This window comes from Coffea arabica, chromosome 9e (genome assembly GCF_036785885.1).
Source record: "Coffea arabica cultivar ET-39 chromosome 9e, Coffea Arabica ET-39 HiFi, whole genome shotgun sequence".
NCBI lineage: Eukaryota > Viridiplantae > Streptophyta > Magnoliopsida > Gentianales > Rubiaceae > Coffea > Coffea arabica.
The window spans coordinates 34978399-34992431 of NC_092327.1; the positions used below are offsets into that span (position 1 = coordinate 34978399).

General features: G+C 36.9%; 1 protein-coding gene and 1 long non-coding RNA gene across 2 annotated transcripts; both read right to left on the minus strand.

Annotated features, from left to right (window-relative positions):
* Positions 1–3464: 3464 nt before the first annotated feature.
* LOC140014746 (uncharacterized) lies at positions 3465–4195 on the minus strand. Its single transcript, XR_011821381.1, has 2 exons — positions 3931–4195; positions 3465–3844 (listed from the first exon to the last, which is right to left on the minus strand). It is a non-coding gene; the product is annotated as an uncharacterized lncRNA (long non-coding RNA).
* A 677-nt stretch (positions 4196–4872) lies between these two features.
* On the minus strand, positions 4873–6877 carry LOC113709788 (putative wall-associated receptor kinase-like 16). The gene is made up of 2 exons (XM_027232645.2): positions 6362–6877; positions 4873–6144 (listed from the first exon to the last, which is right to left on the minus strand). Exons 1-2 carry the CDS (start codon positions 6875–6877, stop codon positions 4873–4875), a joined length of 1788 nt encoding a protein of 595 aa, XP_027088446.1.
* Between the last annotated feature and the right edge of the window lie 7156 nt (positions 6878–14033).

Below are 14033 nucleotides of genomic sequence, written 5' to 3' on the forward strand. Positions count from 1 at the left end.
TAAATAAGAATTCATGTACAATCTATTCTTGGTAAACCCCTATATATACTTGATTGATTGACCTAATATACAGCTATTGTAACTGATTTTCTATTCTAGGTAAGAAATATATACAGATTTTAGCCATAATGTCTGTCATAATCTGCCATAATCTTTCCCATAACCTCTGCCATATAATCTGCCATAATCTTTCCCATAATATCTGTCACAATCTTTCCCATAACCTCTGCCACAATCTCTGCCATTGATACCATTGATATCCCCCCTCAAATTGATGCTGGCTGATCAACAAGCATCAATTTGTCAACAAGAAAGTGATGACGATTTTTGGAGAGAGCTTTAGTAAACACATCCGCAATCTGAAGATCAGTGGGGATATGCGGAAGAGAGATGACCTGAGCATCATATGATTCACGAATAGAGTGACAATCCACTTCAATGTGTTTGGTACGCTCGTGAAATACTGGATTAGCCGCAATTTGAATTGCACTAGTGTTGTCGGCATGAAGCGGTGTAGACCCTTTTTGAGGAAACCCAAGCTCACCTAACAATCCACGGAGCCAAACAATTTCAGAGCATGCAGAAGACATAGCACGATACTCAGACTCCGTAGAAGACTTAGACACCCTGTCTTGCTTCTTGTTTTTCCAGGAAACGAGAGAAGTACCAAGGAACATGCACCAACCAGTAACTGAACGTCTAGTATCAAAACAACCAGCCCAATCAGCATCACTATATGCAATCAGGCGAATAGGAGAGTTTGCTGGAAAGAAAAGACCACGAGAAGAAGTGCCTTTCAAATAGTGAACAATGCGGCGAACAGCTGCCAAATGAAGGTGCCGAGGTGCTTGCATAAACTGACTAACTTGTTGAACAACAAAAGAGATATCAGGGCGAGTAATAGTCAGGTAGTTTAGACTACCCACCAGCTGTCGATATAAAGACGGATCAGAGATAAGATCACCTTCATCATGACGATACTTAACATTCACTTCCAAAGAGATATCAACGGATCGACCATCTTGAAGACCAGCCAAAGCAATTAACTCCCGAATGTATTTGTGCTGGGTTAAGAAAATACCGGTGGAACTAGAATATACCTCAAGACCTAAAAAATACTGTAAAGAACCCAGGTCCTTCATATGGAAACAACGTTGAAGATGGTCTTGAAGTTGAGAAATCAATGCATAATCAGTCCCGGTAATAACAATATCATCAACATATACAAGAAGTATGACAATGCCTTTAGATGTCTTGCAAAGAAACAAAGAGGAATCATACTGGCTTTGGACAAAGGAGAAACCAAGAAGTGTGGAACGAAATTTATCAAACCAAGCACGTGGAACTTGTTTCAAACCATAGAGTGATCGTTTCAACTTACAAACATCACCTGAAGGTGTGGAGAATAACCCTGGTGGTGGAGTCATATAAATGTCTTCTTTCAGATCTCCATGTAAAAAGGCATTCTTAACGTCCATCTGTCGCAGTGACCATCCCTTAGAAGCAGCAATAGCAAGAACAAGTCGTACCGTAGTCATCTTTGCTACAGGAGCAAATGTCTCCTCATAATTGATTCCATATTCCTATCGATTACCAAGGGCCACCAATCTCGCTCTATGTCTATCAAGCGTTCCATCGGACCGTAGTTTAATGGAATAGACCCATTTACAGCCAATGAATTTGACACCAGTAGGACAAGGTACGATGTCCCAAGTATGATTCTCCAAAAGAGCTTGAAGTTCTTCGTCCATAGCTTTTACCCAACATGCATGTTTAGTTGCTTGAGAATAAGAGGAAGGTACTGCAGTGTCAACTAAAGCGGCAGAGAAACCATACCTATCAGGAGGTTTGCTGATACGGGAAGATCGTCGCAGAGTCACAGAATCATCAGAAGTGGTAGGCAGTGGAGCAGGATCGGGAAGGATTTCTACTGATGGAGGTCGTCGACGTTGATAGACAATGCCAGGTCTAAATCGTTGAATTGGTGGAGAGATATCATCAAAGCTAGGAAGAACAACATTGTGGGAAGGAAAAGTGTGCTGCTGAAAATAGTACTCATGCTCAAAGAAAATGACATGTCGAGAGACACGCAAACGATTAGTAACAGCATCATAACATAAGAATCCTTTTTGAGTGGTGCTATATCCCATAAAGGCATACCGAACTGACTGAGCTGCAAGCTTGTGGCGCTCATGAGGTGGTAGGTGAACAAAACAAACACAACCAAATGTGTATAGCATGTGATAATTAGGATGTACACCAAAAAGACGATAATAAGGAGAATCAAAACCCAATTGTTGAGAAGGCAATCGATTAATCAAATACACAGCAGTTGACAAAGCTTCAACCCAAAATCTAGGGGTACAGAAGATTGCAAGAGTAATGTTCGAACCATATCCAACAAATGGCGGTTTTTGCGTTCAGCCACCCCATTTTGTTGAGGGGTATAAGGACATGATCTCTGAGATACAATCCCTTTGCGTTGCAAGTAGGCTTGGAAGTCATGTGACACATATTCCCCACCATTATCAGACCGTAAGATCTTAATACAAGTGGAAAATTGTGTCTCAATGTAAGCCACAAAGGTTTGAAAAACAGTAAACACCTCAGCTTTAGTGCGCAGGAAATATATCCATGTGAACCGACTATAGTCATCAATGAATGTCACAAAGTATTTATACTGCGCATGTGAAATGACAGGAGTAATACCCCAAACATCACTATGTATTATCTCAAAGCATGCACTAGCACAACCAACAGAAGTAGGAAAAGGTAACATCTTACTCTTCCCCAATTTACACACAGAACAATCAAGAGATGATGCATGAGCAAAACCTTGATCTTTAGCACCAAGAAAATCACGCTTTATTAAATCAGATAAAATGACATTATTTGGATGACCCAATCGTCTATGCCAAATTTCAGCCTTATTGTCAACAATCATAGAGGCTAAAGATAAAGTTCTAGGAACAGTAATTTGCAATGGAAATAATCTTCCCACTCTAGGCCCCTTCGCGATTACCTTCCCCGACATCTGGTCCTGCACAAGACAACCACCACGAGAGAAATGTACATCACAATGATTCTCCATTAGCTGTCCAACAGAGATTAAATTATTAGACAACTTAGGAGCAACAAATACATGGCGAAAAGAATGTCCAATATCACCAATAGCTGTAATTGGAAGATTACTACCATTAGCAATCTGAATATTTTGGCAACCAGTATAGGGCCGCAAATTTTGTAAAAAATCAGATGAACCAGTCATATGATTGGTCGCTCCTGAGTCGATAAACCAAGTAGATGAAGCTGGCTTACCTTGACCGTGAAGTCCAAGGGCAGAAAATGCAGTAAGAATCATCTGCTGGACCATTTCTGGGGTCATAACAGTCTGGCTGGTTGTAGATGTAGGACCAATAACAGGAGCATCTGGAACAGTAGCTTGAAAAGCTTGGGCTCGCCTGTTTTCCGGACGTGTAGGACATTCCTTGAGAATATGTCCACTTTGCTTACAGTAACTGCAGAATTTCTTACCACAATTGCGAGCAATATGGCCAAACTCCTTGCAGCTGTAGCACTGCATTTGTCCCTTTCCTCTATTCCTTCCTTGTGCAGCATAAGCAACATTGACAACCTCTGATGTCCCACCATCTGCACTTAGAATTGACTGTGTAGCCAATCTTTGTTCTTCCCGTAACAATTCACCAACACACACATCCAAAGAAGGAACTGGATTTCGATTCAGCAATCCACCCCGAGCAGTCTCAAATTCTGGCCTCAGTTTCATCAAAAACTGATCACGCATGCTAACTTGATGAACTTTTTGAAAGCTTGCTAAGGCCTCCTTAGGTATCTCAAAGTAGATGATATCAGAATATTCACCCCACAGATTTAGAAATGCAGAATAATATTGCTCAATAGAGAGATTACCTTGACTGAACTTACTGATATCAAGTTCAAGCTGAAATCGTCTTGCAGTGTTGTGTTGATGATATATGCGTTTTAGAAAATTCCATATCTCCTTTGCAGTATTAAATGAACGTAAGCTGTTCACCATATGAGGTTCAATGGATGCTAAAATCCATGAAATAATTCGTGAATCATTTGATTCCCATTGACTTATTTCTTTCTCAGTTCCAGAAGCAGTAGAAGACCCATCAATGTGACCCCAAAGCTCCTTCCCTTTCAGAAACATTCTGAATTGAAATTCCCATGTTGCATAATTCTTCCCTGTAAGTCTGATACCCAAAGTCTCTGCAGATTGTCTTCCAAAAGAATTCTCAGCAGCCATCTTTAACAAAACTCAAATGCAAATCCGAAATCATAGATTGATAAACTAAGAAATATCAAAACCAGAATGTTGATTAGAAATCAACCCAAAAAAGCTATAGAAAAAAAATACTCAAAATATCTTATAGATTCAAAAGGTAGGCTCTGATACCATGACAAAATTTGAGTAAATTGACTGGAATCGGATCCCTTTCCTCTTCCTGGTCCTTTCTATTAAATAAGAATTCCTGTACAATCTATTCTTGATAAACCCCTATATATACTTGATTGATTGACCTAATATACAGCTATTGTAACTGATTTTCTATTCTAGGTAGAAATATATACAGATTTTAGCCATAATGTCTGTCATAATCTGCCATAATCTTTCCCATAACCTCTGCCATATAATCTGCCATAATCTTTCCCATAATATCTGCCACAATCTTTCCCATAACCTCTGCCACAATCTCTGCCATTGATACCATTGATACAAGATGCCACTCCATAACAGGTTATATGCTCATAGTCAACGATTATGAGTTCTGAATTCGACTGTACTAGACATCTAAGGGTTTGACACTTGAATCTGACCTAACGGTCTCAGTTCCACTCATCCATGTATGATCTGTACCAGAAATAGCAATATAATAAAAAGTGGGACAGTGAGTGGGATAGGGTGTGGGACAGAAGATCCGTTGCGCTTTCCAGCCCTGTCATTTTCCCGCCAGCGCTGAATTTGATTGTATTGTTCAATACCGCGTAGGCATCTGAAGTTGACTTAACGTTCTCACTTCCAATAGTCCATGCGTCGTAAACATCACTCATCACAACAGCTTCTTCGTCGGTACAACTTGGACTTTGATAATTTTCTTGAATAGTTAAACCCCCTCTGGACATTTTGATGTTTTCCAACTGGATGGAAACTTCCTTCATAGTTGGTCTCCTCCTTCCATCCCAGTCTATGCATCGCTGTGCTAGTTTAGCAACAGCAATGACCTCCCCTTCATTTGTTTGATCTATAATTTGAGGATCAAGAATCGTTGGAAGAGAATTCTCTTCCATGGATGTCAGAAACCTCTGTGCCAATCCTAAATAGACATCTTCTCCTTCTCCTCTGGAAGGTATGGGCTTTTGTCTTGTTAGGAGCTCAAGAAGAACCACCCCAAAGCTATAAACGTCACTTTTGTCAGTAATTTGGCTCGACAGGAAATATTCTGGATCGATGTAGCCGAAAGTCCCTTGGACTCGAGTGGTCATGTGGGTTTTGTCAACTGCAATGGACAATGAAGCTCCAAAGTTTGATACTTTAGCTGTGTATTTTTCATCCAACAATATGTTGGTGGACTTGATATCCCCGTGAAAGACTGGAATTGTAAGCCCCGAGTGTAGGTATGCCAATGCTCCTGCTACGTCTGTGGCTACTTTTAATCTCAAGCTCCAAGTAAAAGGGAAGGATTCAGCCTCATTGTCGTTTTGAATGAGGTTAAATAGGGTTCCATTAGGGATAAATTCATAGACAAGCAGAGGAACTTCTGTCTCCAAGCAACAACCCAGAAGTTTTACCACATTCCTGTGATTAACTTGCGAAACAATGACGAGCTCGTTGATGAACTGCTCCAGTAGGCTTTTGTCGACCTTCGACTTCTTGATTGCCACAATTCTTCCATCGGCTAGGATCCCTTTATATACTGTACCTTGGCCACCTTGACCAACTATTCGACTTTCGCTGAATCCATCAGTGGCCGCCTCCAATTCCCTAGAAATGAAAATTCTAGTTTTTTCAATAGCACCATCTGCAGCAGATAATTGTTTCTCCAATAGAAGACCTCCATTTCCAGTGGCGGAGCTAGGAATTAACTTTGGGGGGCGAGTCTATAGCAATGAAAGTAAAATATATTTACAAAAAAAAAATAATGTGAACATATATACCACAATATTAGAAACAACCTTATATAGAATGAAAATTACTTATACGCTTCACATAAATAAAAATATCATCATATTTACAAATCTATTTGACTGTGTGGGACATATGAAATTGTGCACGACGACTTTTAATTTTATCAAAGTCATCAATGATTGAATTTACATCAAAAGTTCTAGCAATTTCTTTCTCAATATACATTATCATAGAGTTGGCAAGAAAATCTTCCTCCATCCTAGAACGCAAACAAGTCTTGATGATTTTCATAGCAGAAAATGCACGCTCTGTTGTAGCTGTTGAAACAGGAAGAGTCAAAATAAGACGAATCAATCTATCAATAAGAGTATAGCACATTGACTTTTTTGTCTTCGCTAACACTTGGCACAACTCCTGAAGTGATGACAAATTTTGAAGCTGAGAATTACAGGAAAACTCAATCTGGAAAAGCTCTAATTGAGTTCTTAAGTGTAACTTCTCTTGATCTGTGAAGTCAGCTGAATAAAACTTGTTTGCAAGTTGACAAATTTGTTCAATATTGAAAGCCTGAAAATTATCTTTGGGGTGCAATGCTGAACTAAGAATAAGCAACTCTATTACATCTTCCTTAAACCTATTCTTCATTTCAAGTATTTGAGAATCAACCGTTGCCAAAAACACATCAATCCTGTAGTGATGCTCCATGGTAATTGGATCATTTTGTTTTCGAATTCTTCCTCGACCTGCTTTATAAATGACATTCATATCAGGTACAATTTATTGGAACTATTTGTCTCCTTGCTGAAATTGTGCTCATGATCATAGGGATGATTGATCATGCATGTCTACATATAGGGACACACTAGTCATGGACCTCAGAAGAAGTTTATGTTGGGCATGAACTTGTATACCAGGTTTATGTCTGGTACTATACTACAGAGTAAAACTTTTGCAAATATGTGCATGCAGTCAAAATACCATATTTTATCCATGTGTACTGGCACGCAAGCTTGAGTGCAGGGAGATGTATCAGAACCTGTTGTAGTCGTCCTTTAAGTATACCACTTCTTGCTGTACCTCTTGCAGGGAGATGTGTACTGGCTTCTTGCTTCTTGTTTAAGTGTACCACTTTTAACTACGTTGAAACTGTATCAAACAAGAAATCCCTTCTCTACTACACAGAAGTATCAAACTAGACTCTTTCCCTGGAAACTAAATACATGCAGTTAAATAGCCTAGTTCAGACGTATTAATCCAAGTCATATTTAGTACTACGCATGCCCTGGTTCTATGTTTATAGCATTAGGAATTTTGGTCCCTGATCAATTTGAAGAGTGCAGATCTATGACTTGTTTTCAGTGATGTATTTGTTTCATATTAGTTAATGTTATCTTTCTTTTTTGTTTTTTAGCTGAAAGGATTTCCCCAAATTTTCTAGCTACTTGTCATTGAGGCACATGACATATAAATGCAACTTCTAGTAAATACAAGTCTATGGTACGCCACTATTTTCAGGCAACTTAAGCACACTGTGGTTTCTTCGAGACATCTTAGTTCTTTTCCCTTTAACTTCATAGCCAAATGCTTCTTGTGTTTTCTTTTCATGAAAATAGCACCATTTAACTTATAGTTCATCTGCCCTCGGGATTCTTGCTGTTCTGCTTTTTTATGTTTTTTTGGAACTCCATTTTTCCTTTATTATTGTTCATAAACCTTTTCTAGGGAAGTATGGTAGTGTGCCCTTTGTAAGGGGCTTTACGATGATGAATAATCTTAGCGGTCTATATGCTCTTTCCCATGTGTTTGAGCTATTAGCCCATTACGCTATCTGTCAAAGCGACATTTAGTTGTGCAAGGTGCTGTTAATAGTTTTGCTACGAACTTTTCTTACATCCATAAGACAACTCAAAAGCATGTCTCATTGAAACTAGAGAAGTTAACTGAAGATCATTGATGAATGCAACTCTATTCACGGTCTTGGTCCAGTTTGCTAGTGTGCTTTGTTATTAGGAATTGTTGATATCAACATAGAGCAGGTATGGACAATTGCCTGGCAAGTTACTTTGGTATTTTTATGACTATCACTTCTGTATAACAACTTTTACAGCCTGATCGTTACTCATGAATCAGGGGTCTCTACACGCGCAGCAGAAAGGAAAAAGTTTTCTCTATTTAACTAGTAACTGCACTTGTATTACGCAGTCTGTTGCTTAAGAACTTTTCACAAGTGACTCGTGATGCTTCCTTTTGTGTGATGGGTTTCTGTTTTCATGCTCCTGTTCACAACATCATGTATAATTTGCCAGTTTGTTTCTTAAAACTCTGGAGAACTGCTCGCCTCAGAGATACGATATCTTATTGGCTAAATCGGAATAGCTTGATATATTCCAATTTGCCTGGCAGGATTTTGTGCATTATTCCACTCTTTTATATTCTTGAAATTAGCTGTTTCTCTTTACTGACAATTCAATGAAAAACTTGCTTGTGCTCTCATGTGATGATTTGTACCTAGTTTTTCTTCTGCAACATTGCCATGTGGACATATTCGGAATGATGAACATGTATGTTGTAAGACATTAATATTCTTCTGTCTAGTCACTTGTGCGCATCAGAAGAATATTCTTGATCATGATTTGTAGTTGAACAATCCTGTTTCCTTTGGTTCTTTCTGATTGCAAGCAAAGTTACATGGCTTTCTTGGAGATGTTATTCTACTGCTTGTCTTTGTATTTCATGAATAAACTACTGCAGGATGCAATTTCTTGTTTGAGATGCTACTCCATTCTAATTCATATTACCAGAACAGTTACTTCCATTCTCCTTATTTTGGATCTATGCTACCCTGGACCTGGGCTCTGGGAGTCCTGAACGCACAGCTACTCTAGTACAAAATGAAGAGCTCCAAGAAAAGCAGCTTAATTTGTTTCCTATCTCAGGAATTTGCCAAAACAAACCAAACCTGATGGTTTACGCCTTTCTGAAGATTGCTTAGTTGAAACTTCATATCAAGATAGTCCCACTCTCCACAGAAATCAGGCCTCAGGAAGGGTCCAATCACAAATTAACTTATTGGAGAACAAATTAGACTTATAAATAAAAAGTAAAACCAGTTATCCAATTTGTTGTCCATTGAAGGCGATGCATCTTTTGTTACTTTAGTTATAGGTCTGAATGTTGATGATGTAATGGTTATCTTGAGTAAACTATATTATACATAAAGGGCGAGCATTGGGTTTGGTACAAACTTTTTTTTGTCACTTTTTAGATTTTCAACTTTATCCTCACAATCACGAAATTATACATTTATCATCTAATGACATGTTGTCCATATTATCAATCAATGTAATCACAACTAATTGTCACTCATAACGACTCACAAACATTGTAACTGCCAGGTTAATTAAAATTTTATTCAAAAACCTTTTAAAAGATCAAAAAAAAAAAATTTTTGCTTATGAAAAGTTTTACACTAAATTCTTCCGTATAAAAAGTGATTGTTCCTAAATTACTCATCACTAGCATGAATAATGTCTCTATAAGATGGGTGCTGAACTAACCAAACGATATTAGGTATATCCTCTGGCGTTTCATGCCAAGGCTAGCAATCTGGTTAAGACCCTATAGAACTCACCTCTTAATTTTGTCAAGCAAGTTGTGTTGGACTTGGACGATTTCCACTGAGTTTCATAATAAAAATTTTCTTCTTTGTGCCAATCAAAAAAACAAGAGAGGTATTATTCCAAAGCAAAATCAATTTTTTATTTTGTACAGAATCTCCCAATCTACCTAGTTACAGCTCCACATGGGCTTCAATCACTGCCTGTTGTTGTCCATTAAATTGGCTTTGGACTCACAAAAGAGTAAAAGATTAAAAACTAACACAAAAAATCAATGACACTCTTTTAAAAGCGTATCAATTTTCTGTAAAAGAAACTCGACTCGTCTCAATCAAAATTAGTTATGGATCATAACATGAACACGCAAGTTTCTTCAAAATGATTGCAAAAATCTCTACTAATATAATGTAACAAACATTTTATAAATAGTCATCATCTCATCGAGGGATATACTAGAGGAGTTTGCTTTTCTCGGATGATTGTAACTAACTTTGTTTAATTTAATGCATTTCATTATTTTACCAAAAGAAAAAAAAACTAATCGTGGGACCAGTAGAAGGTTGGAGAAGAGTTCGAATTTGTGTTGAGTGAATAAATGTCTTTATTTCATCAAAGGGTAATTTAGTCTCAGTATTTGAGATTATCCACATTAATCTCATCGGTATTTAAGAAATCCTTTCGCTGGTCTACATCTGACGTCAATGAGGACGTTGAAGAATGGAAGGATAGGGACTGCCAACTCGACAGCCAACATGTCGAGTTTACCATCTGAAAGAAAAAAAAAAAAAGGAAATGTCAAACGTCCAATCATCAGCATTGAAACAAGCAGCCCTTCAAGGACTACAGCTACTTTTCCATTTAAGCATCCTCATTTGTACCACGTTTTCCCTAAGTTTGTACTAAAAGATTATCTGAACTCACTGCAGTTAAGTGCAATCATGATTCATCAGTAAGACAGCAATTGCAGTTTCTCATTTATACTTTTCTAGGATGCCCCTTCTTTCACACACACACACAAAAGGATGCTCCTCTGTCAATTGGTACGATTTCCTGCATATTGAAGTCAACCAAAACCGTTAATTTAACTACACCATTTTTTTTTTAACTGTACTCCTACTCTAATCTATAGTATTTACTCCTATTTTAAGGTAGGTTAGAAAATAATCCAACTGAATTAAGAGGAGTTAGAGGGAGAGGATCCTACCTCTAAACTAAATAAGTGCACTATTGTACACTTTTGAATTTTAATACAGGTACAGAAATTTGAATCCCCGATCTACAACCAAACTTGCATCTTATAGATGCCAACTTATAATGGTTGAAAAAGATGCTTAAATCAGATTTATTAGCTTGAAATTAGATCTGCCACAAAAATTCCTCCAAGAACCCCAACAAAATCCCTCCTCTCTCTCTCTCTCTCTCTCTCTTCAGAAAAAGGAAAAGCATCGTCTTAGGATTTAAAAATGTTCAAAGGATAGAGTGCATGGCACGAATGGTCTTTACATCCTGTTCTAGCTACTAAACATTTTTTCCCCTTAAATAAAACGGTCACTTAACTGATGTGACAATTTTCGATCCAAAAATCTACTTCTACTTCTAAAGATACAAAATGTTGTGATAAAAAAAAATGTTATCTTTATTTGTATTATTTTCTTAGATCTGTTATATCTATTGATTTCAAATTTATATGTATCTGTGTCATGTTTGTTTGATATATTTTCTGTCATTAATGCAGATTTATTTGAATGAAATGATCTTTTCCATCAATCAAAAAAATGTTGTGATCAGAACAGGAATCTTGAATAGTTTAGTTACCATTTACATCACGTAAATTATACGAGAAAAGGTTATCCAACTAGGATGGAACAAGCCAGCCAAGAAAAATAATCAAACAAAAATTGACAAGAACGATAAAAGAAAAAAGCAAATTGTTAAAAAAGACAAAAAAAGAAAAGAAAAAAAGAGGATTAATGTAATGGCTTCATTAAAAGTACACCAACAAAACCATTGGACGACTCCAGTCATGTACTCCTATTAATGAGAAAAGAATAAATAACGTAATCGTACTATAGAAAATTCGTCTGCTGCCACTGTCGAGTCATTTCAATGCCATATTTTTTTCCTTGGCAGCCAACGGACAACATGCTTCCGTTCCGTCTTCAACGATCCAATGCATTTAGGCACATTTGAGGAAGAAGAAGAAGAGAAATCAAGTTGAACTTCTAAACCTAATATCAGCCGTAATATTTTTGTCAACATCACCAGGGGACAAAATTAATTTCGATGAAACGGAATAAATTCATGAATATTCCACTTGTCCACCACCCAAATCTGACCAGAGAATTCCAATTCTTTTGTTTTCTTTTTTTTTTAAAAAAAAAATTCTGTTTTTTTCAAGAATTAGCAAAGATGGATGGTGACAGTTTGGCACTATGTTGGATAACCTTATTGTGGATTACAGTTGTTTGTTTGATAATGAAAAGAGACTTTAACTAACATATATAGATTGCTAGCTTGCACAATTGTTAAAAAAAAAAAAAAAGGGAATTCCATATATTGTATGAAATTCAAAAAGAAGTTATACAAAATTGTGAGAATAATATAATACTTAGAACAAATTTTTTTTTAAATCTTGAAAAAGGACAAAAGCCGGTGAGATAATTTATTAGGCTTTTTTTTAACAAATTTGGATGCTTCCATGTTCAATGCATACGTGCTTTTATGAAACTGCACTAACGTCCAAAAAAAAAATTGCCATCCCACGAGGGAAAATCATAAATGAAGAATTCGTTGACTTTTAGGCTTTGAAAGTCAAACAAAAAATCATACGTATAGCTGAGCAAGTTACAAGTTGAGCTCCCCACTATACTAGCAAATAAAAAATTAATATTTCTAGTATAAGAAATACATGGATATATTGCTGTAAATCTGTTTGGAATGTAATTTTTCTCCAAAAAAAAATTTACGTTTTTCGTGAACATATTTTTAATCAATTTTTTATCTCACATACATTAATATTTACGTTTATGTGTGTATGTATATATGTGTTAGTGATGAAATTAGATATGTATTTCTAACATTTTATTATTTGTTAAGAAAAAGTTACTATATTATTCATTTTTTGAAATAAAATAATTATTTTTTATGTTTTAAGTTCGAGTAGACTCGAGATTGAGTTCGACTTGATTCGAATCTAAGGTCGAATTTGAATTTAAACTTTATAATGACAGCTCGTTGAGTTCGAGATAGAAATGAAACTTAATAAAATTGAGTCGAAACTTGATTCGATTAAAGCCAAAATTCGATTCCACTCAACTCATTTCCACCTCTATATAAAAGTGGGCACGCAATGTACAGGGCCTAGAGAGCAAACGTTATGGCAACATTCCATAATAGAGGAGGCAACAATGAACTTCCGATCTGAATGCACATGCCACATGGTGCATGGATTCCGGAAATTGGGAGGTAAAACGCCAGATCTGAATTTCGTAAGGACGTGTTGTGGTCTCAGACACGACCTCTGACTGGTACGGTGATCTGTCATATGTCATAACCAATCATGTGGTCCAACTCCGGCTACTGGTCCATACTTTGTGCGAAGATTGAGGAAGTGGTACCACGTAAATAATATGGTCGTCAGTGTGTAAAATATTGAGCACATGTTCGGAATCAAATATAATCTACAGATGCAAAAACTTGCCTTTCCGATCTTAGGTGAGAGAAGTACACACGGAAAGATAATCCTTTTTTGTGTGGCAGAAGTTGGATTGGAATTTTGTAACGCGTAATCGATGGCCGGTCTTGTTACTTGTTATCTGCATTGCACATTTCAAAATAGGCAAAAGCGTACGCATACGGCTCTTTCGTCAATTTGAAGCGTACACTTCAAAGCGTACGCATACGACTCTTTTATCAATTTGAACCGTTAATCTTAAAAAATCTATCTTAGAACGATCTAATTTTGACTTTTATATTCTTTCAACCAGGTTTGGTGACTTATTTGGTCTAAAGTTGTATGGAATTCAAAAATCATGAGTTTGGGCAGTTTACTATTCCAGGAGAAAAACTCTGAATTTGCACTTGTATGTTAATACGTAATGCTCTTTTCGTTAGGTTAATGGCTCAAATTGACAGAAGAGCTGTAAGTATAAATTTATTAGAGTTCAGGGACAAAAAGGATGTCAACAACGATTGGGGGATAAAAAATATAGATTGTTAAAGTTCGAGGGCCTAAAAGTAGTTTG